Source organism: Periophthalmus magnuspinnatus, chromosome 20, assembly GCF_009829125.3.
Source record: "Periophthalmus magnuspinnatus isolate fPerMag1 chromosome 20, fPerMag1.2.pri, whole genome shotgun sequence".
Taxonomy (NCBI): domain Eukaryota; kingdom Metazoa; phylum Chordata; class Actinopteri; order Gobiiformes; family Gobiidae; genus Periophthalmus; species Periophthalmus magnuspinnatus.
In genome coordinates, this window is record NC_047145.1 from 23,908,735 (window position 1) to 23,936,423 (window position 27,689).

General features: G+C 45.1%; 1 protein-coding gene across 1 annotated transcript in view; it reads right to left on the reverse strand.

Moving 5' to 3' along the window:
- Positions 1 to 27,689, reverse strand: part of LOC117388146 (sodium channel protein type 4 subunit alpha B-like) — a 132,010-nt gene that overhangs the window by 85,102 nt on the left and 19,219 nt on the right. Inside the window, exons 2-11 of the mRNA XM_055230170.1 lie at positions 24,219 to 24,363; positions 23,292 to 23,432; positions 21,301 to 21,419; positions 17,362 to 17,451; positions 13,920 to 14,048; positions 7,608 to 7,699; positions 3,837 to 3,967; positions 3,376 to 3,428; positions 3,203 to 3,267; positions 846 to 909 (exon numbers count right to left, since the gene is read on the reverse strand). Of these exons, the coding sequence (XP_055086145.1) occupies positions 846 to 909; positions 3,203 to 3,267; positions 3,376 to 3,428; positions 3,837 to 3,967; positions 7,608 to 7,699; positions 13,920 to 14,048; positions 17,362 to 17,451; positions 21,301 to 21,419; positions 23,292 to 23,432; positions 24,219 to 24,341 (1,007 nt within the window). The 5' untranslated portion in view covers positions 24,342 to 24,363. The remainder of the gene's footprint in view (positions 1 to 845; positions 910 to 3,202; positions 3,268 to 3,375; positions 3,429 to 3,836; positions 3,968 to 7,607; positions 7,700 to 13,919; positions 14,049 to 17,361; positions 17,452 to 21,300; positions 21,420 to 23,291; positions 23,433 to 24,218; positions 24,364 to 27,689) is intronic.

The window sequence follows — 27,689 nt, forward strand, 5'->3', positions numbered from 1 at the left end:
TTTGACCTCTTACCTCTGTAGCTACATCACTGAGGAACTGTGACTAGACTTTGGTCTTTTCTCTCATCATGGAATTTTCAGTCTAATGTTAAACCAATGGAGATGCTAAATATAAAATGTATTGGCCATTCAAAAGTATTCAGACTGTATATATAAATGGACATGGCTAACCCGCTAGCCGCCGCGTTCCAAACAGGAAGTGAGCCTGGGCGCGATTCAGCTCCATCGACTCTGGCTCCAATTCACTTTACATTGAAAGTAGAAAGTGCTTCCATAGAGCACAATGTAACAGAGGGTGAGTTTACAGTTTGAATGACTTTCTGTGCATTCAAACAACCTCTTTATTTCCATAAGATTAACAAAAATGCTTAAATCCACAAAGCGCCTAAAAATGTAGCCTAGCCCCACTGTGAGCACTCGCTTTGCTCTAGCGCGGATCTGACGTCATACGGGTGGGCGGTGCTAGGCCAGTATTCAGGAAGTAATGCAGAAAGAAAATGTCTTGAGCACAGGCCACTGAAAACAACACAACACCATCTTCAGATCCTATTAGACTTCTACGTCCCGAGCTCTACAGAAACTAAAGCTCCATATTTTGCAAAATAAGTCACAAAATCCCAAAGCGCCAGCACTGTCAGCCTGAGGATGAACCACAGCCCTTCACACACACATCAGCAGATCTGCACAAAGTATGAAAACACTCCTATGGATTAAATGTACTGCTAAGATTGTGTGTGTGTGGGGGTGTGTGTGTGTGTGCACGCAGGGGTGGGTGTGTGTGTGTGTGTGTGCATGATTGTAAATTACACAGATTACATTCACATTGTAAAGTATCAGAGACCTACCCAGCATCGCTGCTGTTGCCACAGATTAAGGCGTCTTTGGCTCCCTCCACTTTGTAGAAGTTTTCTGAAAATAAAACATAATGTAAAGTTAGATCACAGATTTAAAACGTCTATGGTTTCAGTTTGGCCTGTCCTGTGGTAGTCCTGGTTTACACCTGGTTTAGTCCTTGTTTAGTCCTTGTTTAGTCCTGGTTTAGTCTTGGTTTAATCCTGGTTTAGTCCTGGTTTAGTCCTGGTTTAGTTCTGGTTCAGCCCTGGTTTAGTCCTGGTTTAGTTCTGGTTTAGTCCAGTTAAAGTCCTGGTTCAGTGCTGTTACCTGGTTAGTCCAGTAAGTCCTGCTTTGATCCAGTTAGTCCTGGTTTGGCCCTGTTACAGTCCTGGTTTGGTCCAGTTAGTTTTGGTTTGGCCCTGTTACAGTCCTGGTTTGGTCCAGTTAGTCTTGTTTTGGCCCTGTTACAGCCCTGGTTTGGTCCAGTTAGTCTTGGTTTGGCCCTGTTACAGTCCTGGTTTGGTCCAGTTAGTCTTGGTTTGGCCCTGTTACAGCCCTGGTTTGGTCCGTAGGGAGCAGTTGAGGTTGGGTCTTTTCATTGTGGTTTTCTGGAATCATCTTTTATTCATATCTCCATAAACAGAGTCAGACTCACGAGAGAGTCAGACTTAAGTGAGCCTGGAGCTTTACACAAGGCCATTTACAGATTATGTTATTCTGAGCTACACTCACACCGTTTAGTCCTGGTTTAGCCCTGGTTTAGCCCTGGTTTAGAACTGGTTTAGAACTGGGCTAAATCTGCTTCAGTTCTGGTTCAGTTCTGGTTTCGAACTGGTTTAGTCTTGGTTTAGACCTGGTTTAGCTCCAGTTTAGCCCTGGTTTGGAACTGCTTAAGTCCTGGTTCAGTCCTGGTTTAGACCTGGTTTAGACCTGGTTTAATCCTGCTTTAGTCCTGCTCAGTCCTGGTTTAACCCTTGTTCAGACCTGGTTTAAACCAGGTTTAGTCCTGGTTCAGACCTTGTTCAAACCTGGGTTAGATCAGGTTTAGTCCTGCTTTAGACTTGGTTTAGTCTTAGTTTAGACCTGGTTTAACTCCAGTTTAGCCCCGGTTTAGACCTGGTTTAGACCTGGTTCATACCTGGTTCAGACCTTGTTCAAACCTGGGTTAGACTGGGTTTAGTCCTGCTTTAGACCTCGTTTAGACCTGGGTCCGGTCTTGTGTTTATTGCATGTTTGGGAAGTGGTGCTTTATTGCCCGGAGCAGTGATGCATTGTGGGAGTTGTATTATCGTGACATTGATCTGCACGGCTCCAGTTTCAGCTTTTAGCGGTCGATACGGCGGCCTGCGAGGGACATTTCACAAACAGACAAACAACACGCCCCCCGGGAATCCAACCGGCAACCACTTAGAGACCAGGCTCAGTTATGACGCCCAAACGCACATGTGGTTTATGCTTAATATCTCTGTAATTACTGGGCCTATCCACATGAAACTGAAACTGGCACAAAGTTCAATGTCTTCTCTGTCAGAATAAATAAACAAAAAGACGATAATTTTTTCACTGAACCCTGTAAAAGTGATACATCCGTCCTCACGCAGGCCGGAGTGTGGACAGCAGAGACACTTTCATACAGAGGGTTTTGGAGCCTCGTCAGAATATTGTACCTGATAAATATGATAAAGAAAATATCAAGACTAAACCACGACCAAGACTAAACCAGACTTAAACTAGATTTACACCTGGACTAAGCTAGACCTTCTCAGGACCAAACCAGGAGAAAACCCAATTCAAGTCTAAATTTATTTAACCCAAGACTAAACCAGGACTAAACCAGGACTAAACTAGGACTAAACAAGCACTAAACCAGGACTAAACCAGGACTAAACAAGGACTAAACCAGGACTAAACCATGACTAAACAAGGACTAAACCAGGACTACACCAGGACTAAACCAGGACTAAACAAGGACTAAACCAGGATTAAACCAGGACTAAATCAGGACTAAACAAGACCTAAACCAGGACTAAACCAGGACTAAACCATGACTAAACAAGGACTAAACCACGACTAAACCAGGACTAAACAAGGCCTAAACCAGGACTAAACAAGGACGAAACCAGGACTAAACCAGGACTAAACCAGGACTAAACCACGACTAAACCACGACTAAACCAGGACTAAACAAGGCCTAAACCAGGATTAAACCAGGCCTAAACCAGGACTAAACAAGGACTAAATCGGGACTAAACCAGGACTAAACTAGGACTAAACAAGCACTAAACCAGGACTAAACCAGGACTAAACAAGGCCTAAACCAGGATTAAACCAGTACTAAAGCAGGTCTAAACCTGGTCTTTACACTGACCTTCAGAGTTGATGAAGTTCTCGAGTGAGGCCCAGGTCTTGTTGTTGCAGTAGAAGACGGTGGTGCTATTGTCGAAGTCGTCCAGCGGGGGGAGCCCTTCCATGGAGGGCAGCAGCCGGGGGTCCATGCCAGGGGGCAAGATGAGGTCAGTGGGGTGCAGGTTATGAGGTAACCCCACCGACGTCACGTTTGTGTGGAAGCAGTGAGCTGTGGAGCGGACGCACTTCTGTGGAGGGGTCAAGAGGAGAGCAAGGGTAAAAGGTCAAAACTTTACACCCAAATGCTCCCCACTGGTACATGTGTGCAATTATATCTATGAAGGATGGGTCAAATGCAGAGGATAAACACTTAAAGATGTCATTTTATTGAATCATCAGCATTTTTCTCCCATAGGGACTTAATCTTTCCACACAGTCCAAAGTTTTGACAGATCTGAAGGATTTGTTGAGATCTGATTTATAGAAGGTTTAACTCCAAACAATGAGGCAAAACCTTTTTTTTTTTTTTTTTTTTTTGCCAAATGAGGCTAAAAACATGAGTGGCCAGTCTTAAAGCTGCTTAGTTCCTCAGAGGGGGCAGTGAACATGTCTGCAGTGTGAGTCGCACAGGTGTGAGTGAAAGTGGGCGGAGTTACCTGTCGTAGGTTTCCCATGAAGAGCTGTAGACCAATCAGAGCAAAGACGCTGAGGCAGAACACTGTGAGAATCATCACATCAGCCAGCTTCTTCACAGACTGGATCAGAGCGCCCACGATGGTCTTCAGCCCTGGGACAGCAGGGGGCGCCGGGACAGGGGGAGAGAGGGGGAGAGAGGGGGAGAGGGGGGAGAGGGGGACATCCGAGGGGGAGAGACATGAGCGGGGAAGAGATGGAGAGAAATGAGGGGGAGGGAGAGAGGGAGAGAGGGGGAGTGGGGGAGAGAGAGGGAGAGCGAGGGGGGCAGAGGGGGAGAGATGGAGAGAGGGAGGGAGAGGGAGGGAGAGGGAGGGAGAGGGAGGGAGAGGGAGAGAGGGGGAGAGACATGAGAGGGGAGAGGGAGGGAGAGACATGAGGGTGAGAGAGAGGGAAATACAAGGGGGAGAGAGGAAGAGAGAAGGAGGGAGAGAGAGGGGAGAACGAGGGGGAGAGGGGGAGAGACATGAGAGGGGAGAGAGAGAGGGAGAGACATGAGGGCGAGAGAGAGGGAAATACAAGGGGGAGAGAGGAAGAGAGAAGGAGGGAGAGAGGGGAGAACGAGGGAGAGACATGAGAGGGGAGAGAGAGAGGGAGAGACATGAGGGGGGAGAGAGGAGAGAGAAGAAGAGAGAGGGGCAGAGAGGAAGAGGTGATGTAATATGGAATAGAGAAGATTTTTGAAGTTGGAGTTTTAGAAATAAAAAGACAATTTTGAAAAGAACTCAGCCTCAGAGATTGTCCTGACAAATTGACTCTTCTAACGCTGTTACCTCCTCAAAAACACACCTGGAGTTGTGTTTTGTTTCATTCACACATGTTTGAGTAACACTTTATTATTAGTTTGTCTACGTCTCCAAAGCTCAAAATGCTCTGTTCCACCTTGTGATGTCATGAAGTGGTAGTTTTAAAGTTAACGGCTCCTTTTACCTTTAGTTGAATAGAGATTGGAAATACCAGGACTGAAAATGTCCAAATGATTCTAGTGAAGTGTGTGGAGTTTAAAAACACAGTGGAGCACTTCCTGTATCACTACATGACATCACAAGGTGGAACAGAGTGTTTTCTGTTTGAGAGATGAACTCAACAAAACACAACTTCAGGTCTGTTTGTGATGAGGAAACAACATACTGTGGGCTCTTAAAAGTGCATATGACAGGTTAGTCTTTACATTTTGGTGAAGTTTATAATGTTACTTCGTGGTTGGACACAGGCAGCAGATGTGACATGTGTAGAGGTAACTGTTACCTAGCAACCATAATGTAAACAAGAGCCAAAACATGTCCAAATTACACAATAGCTATGGTTAGAATAATGCAAATAAATGACAACACCTTTATTAAGTTAAAAGAAAGTTTAAACTGTTTAAAGAAAGTTTAAACTGTCTAAAGTGTCTTTGTGTGCATAAATTACCTCAACTCAACTATCTCAAACACATCATTGCGTTCTGTATTTTTGTACTTCTCAATTTTTTTCCACAAACTGCCACTTAACTGGTCTAAAACTATGATAAATATTTGGCACAGGTCCTGTCCCTCTATAGTCAGAATTAGGAACAAATAAAAACCTGTCATGTGCACTGTAAGGTCTGATTGTGAGACAGGGCTGTTTCATTCTCAAAGATGGCGGCCTTTTGAAATATATTTTTACCGTAGCACAACCAAACATCTGCAGCATTAACATCTTTATGACTGTTGTAAAATGTTGTACTGTTGGGTGAATATCTAAACATGACAATTTCTTTTACATTTTACATGTAAAAAAAATATTTTCAGATTTTCACCCCAACCATTAAACTCAATACAAAATACATCAAAAGGAAACAGAAAGTGAGAGAACAGAAGGAAGACACAGCAAACATGTAACTGTAATAATGGACCAAGATTAAACTGGGTCTAACCCAGGACTAAACTAGGTCTAAACCAGGATTAAACCAGGACTAAACCAGGACTAAACCAGGACTAAACCAGGACTAAACCAGGACTAAACCAGGACTAAACTGGGTCTAAACCAGGACTAAACAAGGACTAAACCAGGACCAAACTAGGTCTAAACCAGGATTAAACCAGGACTAAACCAGGACTAAAGCAGGACTAAACCAGGACTAAACTGGGTCTAAACCAGGACTAAACAAGGACTAAACCAGGATGAAACCAAAACTAAACCAGGACTAAACCAGGTATAAACCAGGACTAAACCAGGTCTAAATCACGTCTAAAGCAGATCTAAAGCAGGACTCAACCTGATCTAAACCAGCACTAAACCCGAGTACAAGTACTTCAGAACAGGTCTAAACCAAATCTAAACTTGGACTAAACCTGGTCTAAACCATGTTTAAACTAAAACTAAACCAGGTCTAAATTAGAACTAAACTAAGTCTAAACCAAATCTAAACCAGAACTAAACCAGGACTAAACCAGGACTAAACCAGGTCTAAACCAGGACTAAACCAGGACTAAACCAAGTCTAACCCAGGTCTAAACCAAATCTAAAGCAGGACTAAAGCAGGTCTACATCAGACCTGGTCTTGGTCCATTATTCTGACACAAACACATTATATTGGCGTGTCTGTGGCATTTTCAGAGACTCAGGTTTAAGTCGTATATATTATTACTCCTCAGCATTTCCTGTCTTCCTCTGTAGCACTTTCACAGCTCATTTTCCTGTCTGATTTGTGTTTGTTTGTGACTTTTGTGTTGGTTTTTGCTGAGTATCACTGAGTATCGCTGAGTGTCGAGCAGAGAGACCACAGAGGACCACACCTGAGTGACACCTGCTTTCACACACTCCACATTTTAGCAAACATCAACTCAGGAGTGTTTGACAAAGAGCTTTAAAGTACTGAGCTGGAAAAATACTGCAGGACTGTAGGAGTAGTAGCAGTAGTAGGAGTAGTAGTAATAGTAGCAGTTATAGTATTTTTTTCTTGATTTTGTGGTGTGGTAGTACTTGGAAGATGCTTGTTAATGATGTTAATAAGTCCTCTGTGTACTGTCTGCATCTAATTATAAAGCCTTTTCTTCTCCAATAATCAGGACGTGCGCATTAGTATGCTAGCTGTTGTTAGCTTTATGTTGACGACAAAACTCTGCTCTGGTCTCTTCACATCTCAAATCAAATATTAAAGTTACTGCTAACAATTCTAATTCTAATCTATTAACAATTACAAAATATTACACAACATAAACTTTTTTTTTTTCTTTACATGTTGTGTTTAGATTATCCAATCAGAAATGAGAATGAGTGGCCCAGTGGTAAATCCCTGTAACTGATCCGGGCATTGGTTCCTCTGTGCACCTGACAAGGGGGCGGAGCCTCTGCAGGTCAGACCCATATATGGTCGTTGTTCCAACCCATAGACTGTATAAAGAAGTGGACTGAGGCAGAGCGACATCAGCAGCCAAAACAAGCTCATCGATGTTAGCAGTTATATATGAAATACTGAAATAAAAACCCCAGGATCATGTAGAGCCGGTTAACGTGAACATTTTTAGGTCAGAATGACGAGTCTGACAGCAGCAGTTAGAGAGAGAGGGGTGAGGGAAGTCAATGGAACTGGAAGTGTGCCTATGCTCACTTCTCATTTGGAACGCAGTGGCTAGCGGGTTAGCCATGTCCATTTATACAGTCTATGTTTCCACCTGTCAGACCCATATATGGTCATGTTTCCACCTGTCATACCCATATATGGTCATGTTTCCACCTGTCATACCCATATATGGTCGTGTTCTCACCTGGGATGACAGAGATGGTTTTGAGCGCTCGCAGAACCCGAAACGTGCGCAGCGCAGAGACGTTGCCGAGGTCCACAAACTCTGTGACATATCTACAACAAGGAGACAAGACAAGGACAGAGGAGACGACGACGTGAGGAAACAAGGAGACAGGGGACAATGGGACAAGGAGGCAAGGAGAGGAGATGAGGAGAGAGGAGAGGAGCTGTACAAGATCAAGGCTGTAGTTTCAGTCCCGACCTCCAAATAATCTAAGGGCTCTCTCCACTAATAGCAAGAACATTCTAGGTTTCCTCCAGTTCTGGTCTCTGCTCCTGACAGGTTTAACCCAGGGACACTGTAGGATGGGTCAAATGCAGAGGACAAATTTTCTTCAGGAATAATAAAGATATACCTAAACCTTAAGTGCCCTATACCCAATGCCTTGTCCCAGTACAGATATATTGTATAAACAGCTCTTGAGGTCAAAATAAGTCCTCTGTGTACTGTCTGCGTCTAATTATAAAGCAGCTTAATGTCTGATAATCAGGAACCGTGTGTTGTCATGCTAGTTGTTATTACCGTCATGACAAAACTCTACTCTGGTCTCTGAGAACTGTGAAAAGTGCTTATAAACTCATCGTGGTGAATAATTAGGATTCTCTGAATGTGTAAAGTAAGTGAGGAATAATTCTTGACCACTGCAAAGCTCTTTCACCTTTTTAAGACACTAAAATTAAGACTTTAACATAAACTATGTTAATATTTTCATTGTAGGACTAAAAATGGTGATTTTGAGCCTTTTTCTTGATTTGCTTCTTCCCTCTCTCCTCATTCTCTGATTGGTCGAACTGTTACCGGGCAGAAAACACAGGTCGGTAACACACTGATCACATGACACACAGATGGAGGAAAATGATTGGCTGCCGGAGGTTCAAGTAGGCGGGTTCTGGGGCTGTTTCCGGTCCTGTGATTGGCCGGTTCTTACCTGGGATGACGGAGATGGTTTTGAGCGCACGTAGGACCCGAAACGTGCGCAGAGCCTGGAGGTTACCCACTTTGATAAACTCTGTGAGCAGCCTGGAGGGGGCGCCACATACAGAGACACACACAGGCAGCACACACACAACAGCACAACAAGCCCAGGGGCCGTTAAAAACATCAGAATTAAACAAAAGAAATAAAAACTAAGTGCCAAGACCTGAACCAGGACTAAACTAGGACCAAATCAGGAATAAACCAGGACTAAACCAGAAATTAACCAGGACTAAACCAGGGTTAAACCAGGATAACATCAGAAATTAACCAGGACTAAACTAGACCTATACCAGGACTAAACTAGGACTAAACTAGGACTAAACTAGGACGTAACCAGTACTGAACCAAACCAGTACTAAACCAAGACTACACCAAGACTTAACCAGGACTAAACCAGGACTAATCCAGGACTAAAACCAGACTAAACCAGGACGTAACCAGGATTAAACCAGGACTAAACCAAGACCAAACCAAGACTTAACCAGGACTAAACCAGGACTAAACCAGGACTGAACCAGGACTGAACCAGGACTGAACCAAGGCAGCACAAATAAACAAGAACTTCAGAAAGTGGTACCATTATTCAGGCCCAAAAACAATGAATCTCCCACAGATTTATACAAGCCCCTGCCATCCTCGTTCAGTCCTGGTCTAGGCTCTTGATTTATTCCTGGTCTAGTTCTGCTTCAGTCCTGATTTAGTCCTGGTCTAATCCTGATTGAGTGTTAGTTCAGTCGTGGTCTGGTCCTGGTTGAATCCTGGTTTAGTCCTGGTTCAGTACTGGTTTCGTCCTGGTTAATTTCTTGAGGCGGGGCTGTAATAATGACATGGACCAGCTCCTTGAGTGTCCTGGTGCAGACGGCAGTGACGCAGATCCGGCAGGTCCAGCACATTATAAATCCCATAGGCCTGACATCACGGCTAAAAGAGAAGTGCTGAATCTGCGCCACGTGCACAGGACACTGCTGCGGATCAAAAAAGCTCCAAAATATACAAATAAATGCTTTCTCCGCTCTCAACAAGGACCCCTGCTAACACAAGTACAGGAACACTGAGGGACTTAACCGGGACTGAACCAGGACTGAACCAGGACTGAACCAGGACTGAACCAGGATTCAACAAGGACTCAACCAGGATTAAGACAGGACTAAACTAGGACTAAACCAGGACTAAAACAAGGACTAAACCAGGATTAAACCAAGACTAAACCAGGATTAAACCAGGACTAAACCAGGACTAAACTGTCGCAAAACAAGAACTAAGCTAGATCTAAACCCAGATCTAAGTTGAAACGAGGATGAGGCTAAAGTCTTGTCAAAGATTTGTCTCAAACTTAGCTTTTCTCGCAGATGTAAAGTGCTTCTGCTGTAACATTATGAGATGAGAGCTCTCTGGACATATTACATTTACATTATTATTATTATTGTATTATTTTAAAGGTCCATTTTGAACCTTGGATACAGAGGAGGGTCTGATGCTGCAGATGGACTGATGTGAGAGGGCGACAGACGCGCGGCACCGACTCAAATCAAATCAAACGAAACCGGATCCTAATGCAGCCACAGGTCACATGATTAGGACAAGATGGCCGCCACAGGATCCAGGCGCTAACGGCTCTGTGCATCCAGGGTCACGCTAAAGAGTACTGTCCATATCATTACATTATATCTGTTCACAGCGTTTTACAGAGTGATAGAGGGCAGGGGCTGATATAACTCTATGGGAGAGTCACTGTTTTTAAAGAAATCTCCAAACTTCAGATCCACAAATGTTGAACCTTCTCATTATTTGTTTGGGATTGGATCCACAAATTTGTCATATTAATCTTATGGTTTAAAGTCCTTTCAATTCACAACATTCACGTCTTTGGGGTTGAATAATGGCTCCAAGGCGTGAATCACTCCAAATACAACTTCAATTGGTAAATGAGAAGAAAACTACTATAACATGGTTAAAAGCTATGAAAAAGTCCATTTTGCAGGTCTGCTTTAATTTAAATACCACACTAACCATAAATCAGGCTCATGGCGGGGTGAGTGGCGTCACTGGGGTCTCTGCTGGTTCTTATATTGGGTCTTTGGTCTGGAGCAGGTCCTTTTGTTCCATTGTAACTGTCAGATCTGAGCCCTGATCCATCACTGAACATCAATCAACAATCAATCTCTATCTAATCAGCCGACCTTCAAAACAACAGGGACCAAACAGAAGAAGCCTGGTTTATTCCTGCTTTTGTCCTGGTTTATTCCTGCTTTTGTCCTGGTTTATTCCTGGTTTATTCCTGCTTTTGTCCTGGTTTATTCCTGCTTTTGTCCTGGTTTATTCCTGGTTTATTCCTGCTTTTGTCCTGGTTTATTCCTGGTTTATTCCTGCTTCTGTCCTGGTTTATTCCTGGTTTATTCCTGCTTTTGTCCTGGTTTATTCCTGGTTTATTCCTGCTTTTGTCCTGGTTTATTCCTGGTTTATTCCTGGTTTATTCCTGCTTCTGTCCTGGTTTATTCCTGGTTTATTCCTGCTTTTGTCCTGGTTTATTCCTGATTTTGTACTGGTTTATTCCTTGTTTGTTCCTACTTTTGTCCTTGTTTATTCATGATTTATTCCCTGTTTTTTCCTCACTTATTCCTGGTTTATTCCTGGTTTATTCCTGCTTTTGTCCTTGTTTATTCCTGGTTTATTCCTGCTTTTGTCCCGGTTTATTCCTAGTTTATTCTTGCTTTTATCCCGGTTTATTCCTGGTTTATTCCTGCTTTTGTCCTGGATTATTCCTGGTTTATTCCTGCTTTTGTCCTTGTTTATTACTGGTTTATTCCCTGTTTTTTCCTTGTTCATTCCTGGTTTATTCCTGCTTTTGTCCTGGTTTATTCCTGGTTTATTCCCTGTTTTTTCCTTGTTCATTCCTGGTTTATCCCTGCTTTTGTCCTGGTTTATTCCTGGTTTATTCCCTGTTTTTTCCTTGTTCATTCTTGGTTTATTCCTGCTTTTGTCCTGGTTTATTCCTGGTTTATTCCCTGTTTTTTCCTTGTTCATTCCTGGTTTATTCCCTGTTTTGTCCTCATTTATTCCTGGTTTATTCCTGGATAGCCTTGGTTTATTTCCGATTAAATCTTGATTAAGACTTTGTTTAGACCTGGTTTAGATATGGATTAGTCCTACTTTTAGAGCTGAGTTTAGTCCTGGTTTAGACTGAGTTAAATCCTAGTTTAGTCCTGTTTAATCCTGGTTTAGTCCTGGTTTAGACCGCGTTAAGTCCTGGATCAGTGCTGGTTTAATCCTTCACAATAAGAATCTGTTTTTCCTTCACAATAAGAGCCTGTGTCTCCTTCACAATAACAGCCTGTGTTTCCTTCACAATAAAATCTTGTGTCTCCTTCACAATAAGAGCCTGTGTTTGGTTCACAATAAGAGCCTGTGTCTCCTTCACAATAAAAGCCTGCGTCTCCTTCACAGTAAGAGTATGTGTCTCCTTCATAATAAGAGTATGTGTCTCCTTCATAATAAGAGTATGTGTCTCCTTCACAATAAGAGTGTGGTGTCAGCTGGGCTCAGATTATGAGTCTGACTTTGAGGGGATTAAACTCGGATTATCAGAGTTCCAGTGACAGAGCCGCTGCAGCGTCAGGAAGTATACAAAATAAAAACTGTTTTAAAAGTGAAAATAGAGAGGGTCCTTTGGGTCGACCGGTCTGAACCAGGATGAGACCAGGATTAAACCAGGACTAAACCAGTTCTAAACCAGGTCTAAACCGGGGACTACACAAGAACTACACCAGGAGTAAAGCAAGACTTTGTCTGTGTTCATATTTGCACCTTATCACAACTGGGACTTCAATCAAAACTAAACCTCGACAAGACCAGGACTAAAACAGGACTAGAACTGGTCCAAAGCAGGTCTACATGAGGACTAAAATGAGCCCGAACCTGGACTAAACCAGGACTAAACCGGGACAGATGAGACTGATCATGAGGTCATCATTCAGAACGTCCTGTTAATGACTGACCAATAACAGCCGCAGATGTCCCTCAGCCCCGCCCACAATCCAAACCAGGTCTAGGTGTAACAAACTAAACTAAGACCAAACTAGATTTAAACCAGGACTAAACTGCTCCTCTGTCTCTGCTCCTCTGTCTCTGCTCCTCTGACTCTGCTCCTCTGACTCTGCTCCTCTGGCTCTGCTCCTCTGACTCTGCTCCTCTGACTCTGCTCCTCTGGCTCTGCTCCTCTGACTCTGCTCCTCTGGCTCTGCTCCTCTGTCTCTGCTCCTCTGTCTCTGCTCCTCTGACTCTGCTCCTCTGGCTCTGCTCCTCTAGCGCACCTCCTTTGACTCTCATCCTCATCTCTCTTCCTCTGTCTCTCCTCCTCCTCTCTCCTCTACCTCGGTTTCTCCTCCTCTCCCCTCCTCCTCTGTCTCTCCTCCTCTCTTCTTCTCTCTTCTCCTCCTCTCTCCTCCTCCTCTGTCTCTCCTTCCCTCTCTCCTAGTCCTCTCTCCTCCTCTGTCTGTCCTCCTCTGTTTCTCCTCCTCTCTTCTCCTCCTCCTCTGTCTCTCCTCCTTCTCTCTCCTTGTCTCTTCTCCTCCTCTCTCCTCTTCTCTTCTCCTCCTCTCTCCTCCTCTTCTGTCTCTCCTCCTCTGTCTCACCTCTGCTCTCCACCTCCTCTGTCTCACCTCCTCTATCTCACCTCCTCTTCTGTCTCTCCTCCTCTCTCCTCCTCCTCTGTCTCTCCTCCTCTCTCCTCCTCCTCTGTCTCTCCTCCTCTCTCCTCCTCCTCTGCCTCACCTCCTCCTCTCTCCTCCTCCTCTCTCCTCCTCTTCTGTCTCTCCTCCTCTGTCTCACCTCCTCCTCTCTCCTCCTCTTCTGTCTCTCCTCCTCTGTCTCACCTCCTCCTCTCTCCTCCTCTTCTGTCTCTCCTCCTCTGTCTCACCTCTGCTCTCCTCCTCCTCTGTCTCACCTCCTCTATCTCACCTCCTCTCTCCTCCTCCTCTGTCTCTCCTCCTCCTCTGTCTCTCCTCCTCTCTCCTCCTCCTCTGTCTCACCTCCTCCTCTCTCCTCCTCCTCTGTCTCTCCTCCTCTCTCCTCCTCCTCTGTCTCACCTCCTCCTCTCTCCTCCTCCTCTGTCTCACCTCCTCCTCTCTCCTCCCCCTCTGTCTCACCTCCTCCTCTCTCCTCCTCCTCTGTCTCACCTCCTCCTCTCTCCTCCTCCTCTGTCTCACCTCCTCTCTCCTCCTCCTCTGTCTCTCCTCCTCCTCTTCTCTCCTCCTCTCTCCTCCTCCTCTCTTGCACATGTTGCAGTGTGGTACTTACGCCATGACGATGACGCTGAAGTCGAGCCAGTTCCATGGGTCTCTGAGGAAGGTGAAGGGTCCGACGCAGAAGCCTCGCGCCAGGATCTTTATCAGGGACTCGAAGGTGTAGATCCCCGTGAACGTGTATCTGACACAAACATTTACATACAGGGCGTCAGAACGAGGGAAATCATTCAACCAACTCATTCTTTACAGCTCATGTCATCAATATTCCCTCGGGGGGTGACGCTAACTGGAGGTACTGCTATGTCTGAAGCTCTGCTACTCCAGTTAGACTTTAATCTGAGCTGTATTTTAACATAATCTGACCATAAACAACTAACTTGGCTGAACTACAACAGGTGAGCTGATTTAAGCTGTTAAACAAGTCCTTCTCAAATAATATTACAGCTCCAAGCTAGCTAGCATTAGCCAACAGTTTTTCAGTGAGTCACTCTCACCTTTTTGTGTAAAATCAAACTAAACAGGACCATGGACAGTTGTACTGATCACAGGCTCCTGAAAATCCATTTTGTATTTTCTCTTGAGTTTTCAGACTATCTTAAATCTTATTTGACAGTGTTTGGTAATGTGTGCATTGTGCCTCCATGGTACCTGCTGAACATTCCACCATATAGGTACATGTAACCCCCCCCCCCCCCCCCAGCAAAGTATCTATACTACAGTACACAAAATACAATCTCTACAGTTTTTAGACTAACAAATGAAACAGTCACTTTCAGTTGTGGTTGGGCTGTGTTTCACATTGTACCTTAAAGCAGACATACAGTGGGGTTAAACAAGTATTTAGTCAGCCACCAATTGTGCACGTTCTCTCACTTAAAAAGATGAGAGAGGCCTGTAATTTTCATCAGTTTTTCAATTTTCAACTATGAGAGACAGAATAAATTTTAAAAAAAATCCAGAAAATCACATTGTCTGATTTTTAAAGAATTGATTTGCCAATTATGGTGGAAAATTTGTCTTTGGTCAGTAACAAAAGTTCATCTCAATACTTTGTTACATACTCTTTGTTGGCAGTGACAGAGGTCAAATGTTTTCTGTAAGTCTCCACAAGGTTTTTACACACTGTGGCTGGTAGTTCGACCCATTCCTCCTGCAGATCTCCTCTAGAGCAGTGGTAGTTTGGGGCTGTCACTGGGCACCACGGACTTTCAACTCCCTCCAAATATTTTCTGTGGGGTTGAGATCTGGACACTGGTTAGGCCACTCCAGGACCTGGAAATGCTTCTTACGAAGCCACTCCTTCATTGCCTGGGCGGAGTGTTTGGGATCATTGTCATGCTGGAAGACCCAGCCACGTTTCATCTTCAGTGCCCTTGCTGATGGAAGGAGGTTTTCACTCAAACTCTCATGATACATGGCCCCATACATTCTTTCCTTTACACGGATCAGTCGTCCATGTCCCTTTACAGAAAAACAGCCCTAAAGCATGATGTTTCCACCCTCATGCTTCACAGTCAGCATGGTGTTCTTTGGATGTAACTCAGCATTCTTTCTCCTCCAAACACAACAAGTTGAGTTTTTACCAAAAAGTTGTATTTTGGTTTCATCTGACCATATGACATTCTCCAAATCCTCTTCTGGATCATCCAAATGCCTCTAGCAAACATCAGACGGGTCTGGACATGTCCTGGCTTAAGCAGGGGGACACAGGATTTGAGTCCCTGGCGCCGTAGTGTTACTGATGGTAGCCTTTGTTACTTTGGTCCCAGCTCTTTGCAGGTCATTCACTAGTTCTGGTTCTGGGATCTTTGCTCACCGTTCTTGTGGTCATTTTGACCCCACATCTTGCGTGGAGCCCCAGATTGAGGGAGATTATCAGTGGTCATTTTCTAATAATTGCTCCCACAGTTGATTTCTTCACACCGAGCTGCTTACCTATTGCAGATTCAGTCTTCGGGGCCTGGTGCAGGTCTACAGTTTTGTTTGTGGTGTCTTTTGACGGCTCTTTGGTCTTGGCCATAGTGGAGTCTGGAGTGTGACTGTTCGAGGTTGTGGACAGGTGTCTTTTATACTGATAACGAGTTCAAACAGGAGCCATTAATACAGGCAACGAGTGGAGGACAGAGGAGCCTCTTAAAGAAGTTACAGGTCTGTCAGAGACAGAAATCTTGCTTGTTCGTAGGTGACCAAATACTTATTTTACCGGGGAATTTACCAATGAATTCCTTAAAAATCCTACCATATGATTTCCTGGATTCTTTCCCCACATTCTGTCTCTCATAGTTGAAGTGTATCGATGATGAAAATTACAGGCGTCTTTTATCTTTTTAAGTGGAAGAACTTGCACAATTGGGGGCTGAATAAATACTTTTTTGCCCCACTGTATTGTGCATGTGTGCGCTCTATCGTTATAATCTATGACACTCATGGATTATTATGCTACAATCTGCACATTTTAAGTCACAATATTGATCAAAAAGGACTTAATAATAGAAAGTTTGCTGACTTCTGCGTTAGAAAACTGTAGTGCCCAATGGGAGCTGACATCACTGTAAACATCATCACAACACAGCGCCATGTGGTGTCGTCCTGTGGACAGCTGCACATCACACTATCGAGAAGCAATTTTTTTTTTTTATTGAACCAAATGACTGTGATGCTGTTGGATCCTATGACTATCACCGACTAAGAAAATAACACTGGAGAATGCAGTGAGTAGAGAGCAGTGAAAACAAGGATAGATCAGCAAAATGGTGTCTTGAAAATAAGCGATTAAAGATGACTCAGACATACATGAAAGAAACAAGGGTGAGGAAAAGACAAGCATTTCAGATGAACCTATATGTAAACTTAAGTGAAGAGGAGGTGGAGGAGAAGAAGGAGGAGGAGCAGGAGGAGGGGGAGGAGGAGGAAGAGGAGGAAGACAAGGAGGAGGAGGGAGAGGAGGAATACAAGGAGGAGGAGCAGGAGGAGGGAGAGGAGGAGGAGGAAGACAAGGAGGAGGAGGAGAAGCAGGAAGAGAAGGAGGAAGAGGAGGAGCAGAAAGACAAACAATGTCCTCTTTGTCAGAGGAGGAGGAGGAGGAAGAGTATTTGCAGTTGCAGTATTAGTAACAGTAGGTTGAGAGGTTAGAGCTCTTGTGCACCAGCCCAAAGGTCAGCGGTTCAATTCCAGCTTTAACCAGTGATAGTTGAGTTAGTGTCCTTGGGCAAGACACTTCACCCACCTGCCTGTGTATGAATGTGTGAGGGGTGGAGAGGCTGATGGAGCAGACTGACAGCCTCACTTCTGTCAGTCTGCCCCGGGGCAGCTGTGGCTCCAGGAGTATCTCAGTGTGGAGTGAATGCAGAATGACACAGAGTGGAGCTTTGTTAAGAGCAGTACAAGTGTAACTATTAGTACTAAGGGGTAGTAGTAGTCATTGTAGTAATAGTGGAAGTAGTTGTGTTAGTAGTATTATTTGCAATAGTAGCAGCAGTATTTGCAGTACTCACTCGAGGTACTTGGTCCAGTAGGCCGGGTCAGACATGGCCATGAAGCAGCAGTTGGTCAGAATAGTGCACATGATGAAGAGGCTGAAGAGCGTACTGCAGTCAAGGAGTACAACTATACAGTACTATTACAAACACAAATACACAGTACTATTACTCACAGATGTATAGAGAAATACATGAATTATTTAAAGTAAAAATACATGCATTTAAGATGTAAGCAGAGGAGTTAAAAGAGTTAAACTACAATAAGCGTAAACACTGTGAAAATATTAGCACAGATGTTGTACTCCAGTGCAGTAGCAGTATTAGTGTGGGAGCATGGGTGATGTGGACTTGTGGGCGGAGCCTTGTACAGGATCGTACTGCTAAACGTAAGGAGGGTACATATACTTAGAGGAGATAGTGACACTGGAGTCAAAGTCGTACAGTGAGGACTTGGACTTAGACTGGACTCGGAGTAAGTGACTCTGACTTGAACAAAGAGGTTTGAGCGAGACAACCTTAAAACCCCCGACACACAGACAATGTCAGACCAGACTGTGTGAAGTGGACTGTGTGAAGTGAACTGTGTGGAGTGGACTGTGTGGAGTGGACTGTGTGGAGTGGACTGTGTGGAGTGGACTGTGTGAAGTGGACTGTGTGAAGTGAACTGTGTGGACTGGACTGTGTGGAGTGGACTGTGTGGAGTGGACTGTGTGAAGTGGACTGTGAGTGTGATGTCACACACAGCCTTCAGCTCCAGTAAAATGAAGCTCATTGAGACTAGTTATAGTGACAAAAGTTCCATTTTTGGAATTTTGACTGTGAGTATCATAGCAACCAAAGAGCCAATCAGAAGCCAGGCTGCTGAAGGTGATGCCTCTTCCTGTCCGCAGCGTTTAGTAACTCTGTCAGTCAAACCTGTTGCTAATGCTAGCAGGACTGAAGGTGCCTGATTTGCCTGTTAGAGTAAGTGTGGCCAGAGTCAATGGACCCAGACACACGCCCATGATCACTTCCTGTTTGGATCGCGGTGGCTAGCAGGTTAGCTACGTCCATTTACATATACAGGCTAATCCACATGACAACACGCATGGAGCCTAGACCAGGACTAAACCAGGGCTAAACCAGGACTAAACCAGGACTAAACCTGGACTAAACCAGAACTAAACCAGGACTAAACCTGGACTAAACCAGAACTAAACCAGGACTAAACCTGGACTAAACCAGAACTAAGCCAGGACTAAACGAGGATCTTTCCAAATCTGGCCTTGGAGCTGTTGTTGTGACCATAAAAAGGTGAAGCGATGTCAGGTGGAGCGAGTGGGCGGGGCTCCGCTGGGATAATGACAGGTGTACAGAGGCCTGAGAGGGACACGCTGAGGGCAAAGCTGTAATTACACCCCCGTCTGTCACTCACACAGGGAGGAAAAGAGGAGAGAAGGAAAAAGGGGGGGAAAGACGGGAGGAGAGGTGGAGAGGAAGAAGGAGAAAAGAGGAGGGAGGAGATCAGGAGAGGAGAGAAAAGGAAGGGGAGAAGATGAGAAAAGGAGAGAAGGAAAGATGGGAGGCGAGAAGGGAGGAGACGAGGAGAAAAGAGAGGAGGAAGAAGAGGAGGAGAGGAGAAATTAGATGAGAAGAGGATAAGAAGAAGGAGAAAAGTGGAGGGAGGAGAGGATGGAGGAGAGAAGAGAAAGACTGGTGGAGAGCAGAGAAGAGTAAGGAGGAGAGAGAGGAGGGAGGACAGGAGCGAAGAGAGGAGGAAGAAGAGGAGGAAAGGAGAGAAGAAGGGAGGGAGGAAAGGAAGAAAAAGGAGAGGAGGACAGGAAAAGAGGAGAAGAGGGAGGAGAGGAAGAGAGGAGAGGAGGAAAGAGGAGATGAGAGAAGGAGACAGGAGAGAAGAAGATGAGGAGAGGAGGAAAGGGAAGAGGAGAGGAAAGGGGAGGAGAGTAGGAAAGGAGGAAAGGAGAGAGGACAAAAAGAGAGAAGGAGACGAGGAGCATTCCTGGTTTAGTCCTGGTCAAGTCCTGGTTAAATCCTGGTTTAGACCTGATTTATTCCTGCTTTACAGCAGTTTTAGTTCTGGTCCTGTTTTAGTCCCTGTTTTGTGCCTCTGTCCCGCTCTTATCTTCCTGTTCACACCTGCGTCACATGTCGGCTTTCGTCCAATCAGGCAGTGTTCTGTCCCAGTGGCGCCGGGCTGTCGGCCAATCATGCGTCAGTTTGAGGAGCCTCTTACAAACACCTCCACTGGGCACGCTCAGTCCGCGACACGTCAGCGCCTTCACACACGTGCACGAGCACCAGGCCATGTGGACGACCATGGAGGTAACCGCGGTAACCAACCCGAGGGGGTGCACTGAGGAGTGAAGCAGTGAAAATGAGCCTAAAGTACGTCGCTGCAGAGGAGACACACGATGATGACGGCGTTCATCCCTCACCAATCAGCAACACAAAACCAAGCAACAAACTGGACTAAGCCAGGACTAAGTTAAGACTAAAGCAGGACTAAAGCAGGACTAAACCAGAACTAAAGCATGACTAAACCAGGACTAAACCAGAACTAAAGCAGGACTAAACCAGAAATAAACCAGGACTAAAGCAGGACTAAGCCAGGACTAAAGCAGGACTAAGCCAGGACTAAAGCAGGACTAAGCCAGGACTAAACCAGGACTAAAGCAGGAATAAAGCAGGACTAAATCAGGATTAAACCAGGAGTAAAGCAAGACTAAAGTAGGTGTAAACCAGGACTAAACCAGGACTAAAGCAGGACTAAACCTGGACTAAAGCAGGAGCAAAGAAGGACTAAACCAGGACTAAACCAGGACTTAGCATAAGACTAGACCTGGCTCCTCTGGTCTCTGGTCTTGTGTGGACAGGAGCAATGCCACACTTCGGCACTTAGACACCTCTACTCTGACAGCAGTAGATATGAGAGCCACATGCACGCTCCTGGCTCCACGTGCACACTCCTGACTCCACATGCACGCTCCTGGCTCCACATGCACGCTCCAGGCTCCACATGCACGCTCCTGCCTCCTGCTCACACACTAACTGTTTGGGCCTCATGCACACGCAACACGTAATAAACTCTTATGAGAGACAGTTGGAACAAAATGTAACAGCAGCACATTAAAATAGAACTGACTACTGTGGGCAGAAACTAGGACTAAACCAGGACAAAACCAGGACTAAAACAGGACTAAAACAGGACTGAACCAAGACTGAACCAGGTCTGAACCAGGACTAAACCAGGACTAAACCAGGACAAAACCAGAATTAAACCAAGAATAAACCATGACTAATTGGTGTGGAGCCTTAAGTGTGTTGTCTGTTGTTTATTGACAAGGTGATCAATACTAATCCAGACTAGGACTAAATCAAGACAAATGACCAGAGACCAGACTCAACCAGGTCTAGGTCCCAGGTTTTAACCAGGGCTGAACAGAACTAACCCATGTCTAACCCAGGTCTAAGTGTCCAGTGGAGCTCAGACCAGAGAGGCCAAGGATCAAATGTCCTCTTTTAGTCCTGGTTTAGTCCTGGTTTAGTCCAGGTTTAGTCCTAGACTCTGTTATGTGGTTGTTGTATATAATTTACTGCTGATGTTTATGATCCGCTGACAGCCCCCCCACACACACGCACACACACCCCTCCCCCCTGGACTCCCCTCACACTCATGAGCAGACCAGGATGTGTACTACAGACTCTTATTGTGAAAGGACATGCTTCTGACGTACCTGTCTTTCAGACTCTTATTGTGAAAGATTTACTTGTACTCTCTTAGTGTGAAAATATATGAGTGGACCAACACACAGATGTCCAGGCTCCTATTGTGAAAGGTCTACCTGTTTTGTAGACTCTTATTGTGAAAGAATATGAGTGGACCACCACACAGATGCTTAGGCTCTAGTTGTGAAAGGTTTACCTGTTCTGTAGACTCTTATTGTGAAAGGATATGAGTGGACCAGCACGCGGATGGCCAGGCGTCTCACAGGGTGGAACGGGCTGAACAGGTAGAGGGCAGACGTGGCACTGAAGCGGAAAATGGCTTTGCCCTTGTTCAACACGATGAACGTCTGGAAAAAAAACCCCCACAGAGACCGGATTAAGTCCAGACCCAGACCAGGCTCAGATCAAGACCGGACCAAGGCTAAGACTGAGACCAAGAGTAAGACCGAATCAAGACTGGACCAAGACTGGACAGAGGCTAAGACCAGAGCAGAACCAAGGCCACTCCAGATGTCCCTCTGAGCGGCTGAGGCAGTATACTGGGGGTAAATACATATTTTCTGGACTATATGTTGCACCAAAAGCATAATAATGAAGAAAAAACAAAAAAAAGTCGCACTGGGCTATAAGTCATATTTTTTGTTTAAATTAATTTTATGAAATCCGAGACCAAGAACAAACATTTTATATTTAAAGGCAAGTTATAAAAATAACAATAAAATATAGAACAACAGGCTGAATATCAGTACATCACGCTAACATAACACATTTATGTTTATTCAGCCACATGAAGCAAAGACAGAACTGAACACGTGTCTGGTTTGTTAACGTAAGATATTAACAGTTAATCAGATAAATAAAGCAGAAAAAACAAGCAACAAGTTTACTCTGGATCTTACTCCAAATCACTAAATCCACTGAATTCTTCATCCTCGGTGTCACTTCTGAACAACTCCCAACTAACTGTTCTGTGTGTCTGTTATCAGACTCAGCAGAATATGATTTTCTTTTAGGGGCATTTTTGTTCAGTCTTTCTCAGATGTCTGTTAAATTACCGTAATGTTGAAATTTAAAATTTTCAATGGTACAGGAGCAGTAGATACTGGTACATAAGCCTAGAGTGCCCTCGCACAGCTGTCAGTGTGACAATAAGATGTGAAATTATATATTTTAAAATGTATATTTTATATTTTTAACAAACTATGAAAAAAAGTGTGACTTATGGTCCAGAATAGCTCATATTGCACTATTCTCTGATCTATTCTAATGTTGTTTCTTCATCACAAACAGACTTGGAGTTGTGTTTTGTTTCATTCACACATGTTTAACTCACTCTGCATATTTGAGAGTTCTTCTCTCAAACAGAAAACACTCTGTTCCACCTTGTGATGTCATCATGTGGTAATACAGGAAGTGCTCCACTGTGTTTTTAAACCTTCCAGGGCTCCAAACTGCAACCGAATGCTCACGTTTTGCCCCTATTTTTGGCATCTGTGCAAGTAATTTTTTCAAGCACATGTAGATATTTATGTGAGGTGTGCACAGACACAGGTGAGGGGAGGCAGACCTTTAAAATGATTTATCCATAAAAATGACTATTTAAGTGCTAAATGTTATTTTTTCTGTGAATTTTCATTTCTAATGTAAAGTCCTGCTTTTCTTCAGTCGCCCTGGTGCCTTTGTTTTCAGTGGACTCTCACAGAACTGTCCCAAACACCTACCCCCAGGTCCAGACTAAACCAGGACCAAAACTGGACCAGGACCAAAACAAGTCTAAGAACATCCCGGACTCAGGTCAGAGGAGACTGGGTTCAGACCAAGTATCACCTCATTTGAACTTCTAAAACAAAGGGAGGGCATCTGACACACAGGGATACAGGAGGGTGGGAGGGCATCTGACACACAGGGATATAAGAGGGTGGGAGGGCATCTGACACACAGGGATACAGGAGGGTGGGAGGGCATCTGATACACAGGGATATAAGAGGATGGGAGGGCATCTGACACACAGGGATACAGGAGGGTGGGAGGGCATCTGACACACAGGGATATAAGAGGGTGGGAGGGCATCTGACACACAGGGATACAGGAGGGTGGGAGGGCATCTGATACACAGGGATATAAGAGGATGGGAGGGCATCTGACACACAGGGATACAGGAGGGTGGGAGGGCATCTGACACACAGGGATACAGGAGGGTGGGAGGGCATCTGGCTCACCCGCTGGTTCCTGTAGTAGGGGTCGATATCCTCAAGGGGGACCCCCTTCAGGTGCGCTGGAATCTCGGAGAAGATCCGGGGCAGGGTCTTCCCGGCCTCCAGGTCCGGACGGGGCTTAGGCTCCTCCACATCCCCCAGGTCCTGTCATGTGACCAGATACAGGGTCAAAGGTCAGAGAGGGATCTCAACACACTATAAAAGGGACATGTTGAAGCAGAAGTCTAAAGAGGCCAAAGCTCCCTGTTAAAGCCTGATCTCGTCACATGTCAGAGGCTCAGCAGAGGGGAGACTGTCACAGTGGGACGACAGCGGAAAAAGGCAAGACACTTTGCCTACATTGTCTAGTGTGAATGTGGTGTGTGTGTTGGTGATGGTCGGAGGGGCTGATGGTGCAGATTGTCAGACTCACTTCTGTCAGTCTGCCTCAGGGCAGCTGCAGTTACAATAGTATCTCACCGCCACCACCGGGTGTGAAGTGAATGAATAATGCACCAAAAGTACTTTGAGTAACTGAAAGCGCTATGTAAGACTAATACATTATTATTAGTAGTAGTAGTAGTAGTAGTAGTAGTAGTAGTAGTAGTAGTAGTAGTAGTAGTAGTAGTAGTAGTAGTAGTAATTGTAGTAGTTGTAGTAGTTGTAGCAATTAGTAACGGTGTCTCCTCCCCCCTCTCTTCTCTCTTACCTGGTTGTGGTGTCTCTCCTCCCCCCTCTCTCTCTCTGATCTCCTGGAAGTGGTGTATCTCCTCCTCTCTCCTTCTCCTCTCCTCCTCTCTGTCCTCACCTCTCTCCTCCTCTCCTTCTCTCCTCCTCTCTCTCCTCCTCCTCTCTCTCCTCTGTCTCTCTCTCCTGCTCCTCTCTCTCCTCATCCTCTCCTCCTCTCTGTCCTCCTCTGCTCCTCTCTGTCCTCCCCTCTCTCCTCCTCACCTCCTGGTAGTGCTTCCTCTTCTCCTCTTGGGCTCGGATTCGTTCTTCGATGGCGCACAGTGAGTCCCTGGTGAACAGCTGGAAGCTCTCAGGTCCCAGTGGAAACACACAGGCGCCAGCCATCTTCTCATCATGGACACTTCAGCTAAAACAATATGAATAACATTCAAGATTATATTCAGACAGTGATATAAATATATATGACACAGCCTCTCATCATGGACACGTCAGTAAAACTGATTGTGAGAGCGGACGTTGGCTGAAGAGGCCGGCTCTCTGCCTCCCTCTGCCCCGGGGCGGCTGTGACACACTCCTACAGTCTCCTCTTATCAAAAACACATGTGTCAAATCAAACATGTCCACATAATCTCATAATCTGTGTCATACATGATTACACGAAGCTGTGACTCACAGAGCGGCTTCTTTTAAGATCAACATTTTTGTGGTGTCCGATCCTCCAGAGCTCCTCCTCCTGTGTCTCTGATCAATACGAGCTCATGTTTAACCACACTCTCACTGCACAGTCTGCTTCCTCTGACAGGGCACACTGCACTGTGATTGGTCCAATCCACCTGTCGCTCAGTGTCACTCACTCAGAGCTGCAGTAACACTGAAACCAACTCAAACAGAAGGGATGTCTAAACCACAGAACAAATAACAATCGTCTCAGCCATAGCTGCCCTGGGGCAGACAGACACACATGTGGCTAACCTTCAGCATCCACAGCTTCTGACCATCTCTCCTCCTCTCTGTCTCCTCATCACCTCATCTCCTCTTTCCTTCTCCCCTCTCCCCTCTCCCCTCTCCTCTCTCCTCGTCTCTTCCTCTCCTCTCTCCTCGTGTCCTCGCCCCTCGTCTCCTCTGTCCTACGTGACTGTAGGAGCGTCAGGTTGGACTTTGTTCCTCCAGATCTCAGCCTGTTCTTTCATCTGAACAAAAAACAGGACTCACTAATTCTATGTGTTCTGTTTGTATTTTAGACCTACCCTATGCCAGGTCTAAACCAGGTCTAAACCAGGTCTAAACCAGGTCTAAACCAGGTCTAAACCAAAACTAAACCAGGTCTAAACCAGGTCTAAACCAGGTCTAAACCAACACTAAACCAGGTCTAAACCAGGTCTAAACCAGGTCTAAACCAAAACTAAACCAGGTCTAAACCAAAACTAAACCAGGTCTAAACCAGGTCTAAACCAGGTCTAAACCAAAATTAAACCAGGTCTAAACCAAAACTAAACCAGGTCTAAACCAACACTAAACCAGGTCTAAACCAGGTCTAAACCAGGTCTAAACCAGGTCTAAACCAGGTCTAAACCAAAACTAAACCAGGTCTAAACCAGGTCTAAACCAGGTCTAAACCAGGTCTAAACCAAAACTAAACCAGGTCTAAACCAGGTCTAAACCAGGTCTAAACCAACACTAAACCAGGTCTAAACCAGGTCTAAACCAGGTCTAAACCAAAACTAAACCAGGTCTAAACCAAAACTAAACCAGGTCTAAACCAGGTCTAAACCAGGTCTAAACCAAAATTAAACCAGGTCTAAACCAAAACTAAACCAGGTCTAAACCAACACTAAACCAGGTCTAAACCAGGTCTAAACCAAAACTAAACCAGGTCTAAACCAGGTCTAAACCAGGTCTAAACCAAGTCTAAACCAAGTCTAAACCAAGTCTAAACCAAGTCTAAATCAAGTCTAAACCCGGTCTAAACTCGGGTCTAAACCAGGTCTAAACCCGGTCTAATCTCGGGTCTAAACCAGGTCTAAACCCGGTCTAATCTCGGGTCTAAACCAGGTCTAAACCCGGTCTAATCTCGAGTCTAAACCAGGTCTAAACCCGGTCTAATCTAGGGTCTAAAGCAGGTGTAAAGCAGGTGTATCCCGGTGAGTCCTAGTTGCTGGTTTAATCCCTGTCGTTGCTGTGTCAGATCCAGACGTGGCGGTGGCGGGGGACACATTTCACCTGCTCACACTGGTTTTGGTTTTGGACATTTTCAGACGTGTGAATCCAGCGCTTCATAAAAAAAGTGTGATTTTTGGAGCCACACTTCTGCTGCAGTTTAGTTCTGCTCCAGTCAAAAGAACAGGCGCTAATATATACAGCGAGAAAAAGACCGGTCTAGACCCACTTTAGTCCTGGTTCAGTCTTGGTTTAGTCCTTGTTTAGTCCTGGTTTAGTCCTGGTTTAGATCTGGCCTAGTCCAAGTTTATTCCTGATTTATTCCTGATTTAGTCCTGGTTTAGACCTGGTTTAGTCCTTGTTTAGTCCTGGTTTAGTCCTGATTTAGTCCTGGTTTAGTCCTGGTTTAGACCTGGTTTAGACCTGGTTTAGTCCTGGTTTAGATCAGGTTTAGTCCTGGTTTAGCCCTGGTTTAGACCAGGTTTAGACCAGGCTTAGTCCTGGTTATCCTGTCTCCTTCTCTCAGTGGAGGTTGTGGGTTAGACTCCTGGGGTCTTATTAGAACAGAGTTACAGCTTAAACAATGGAGCCTCCAGGAAATAGACTGCACCATCACTTCTTTTACACCATCAAACCCACCATCCAAACACACACACACACCTACATACACACACGCATACATACACACACATACACACACCCACACACCCCTACACACACACACACACACACCCCACACATACACACACACATAGTAGCAGTAGCAGTAATAGCAGTAGCAGTAATAGTATTAGTAGTACTAGTAATAGTAGTAGCAGTATTAGTAATAGTACAATAGCAGTAGTGAAAGTTTGTGTAGTGAAACCGGAGCAGTGTCAGGAATAGAAAGACATGTCCCTCTGGCCCCAGTCCAGAACAAGCATTGTGTCCACAGAGAGAGAGACACTGAGTCCACTGACCACAGAGAGAATAAACAGAGAGAGAGACACTGAGTCCACTGACCACAGAGAGAATAAACAGAGAGAGAGACACTGAGTCCACTGACCACAGAGAGAATAAACAGAGAGAGAGAGACACTGAGTCCACTGACCACAGAGAGAATAAACAGAGAGAGAGAGACACTGAGTCCACTGACCACAGAGAGAATAAACAGAGAGAGAGACACTGCGTCCACTGACCACAGAGAGAATAAACAGAGAGAGAGAGACACTGAGTCCACTGACCACAGACAGAATAAACAGAGAGAGAGACACTGAGTCCACTGACCACAGAGAGAATAAACAGAGAGAGAGACACTGAGTCCACTGACCACAGAGAGAATAAACAGAGAGAGAGAGAGACACTGAGTCCACTGACCACAGAGAGAATAAACAGAGAGAGAGACACTGAGTCCACTGACCACAGAGAGAATAAACAGAGAGAGACACTGAGTCCACTGACCACAGAGAGAATAAACAGAGAGAGAGACACTGAGTCCACTGACCACAGAGAGAATAAACAGAGAGAGAGTGAGACACTGAGTCCACTGACCACAGAGAGAATAAACAGAGAGAGAGAGACACTAAGTCCACTGAC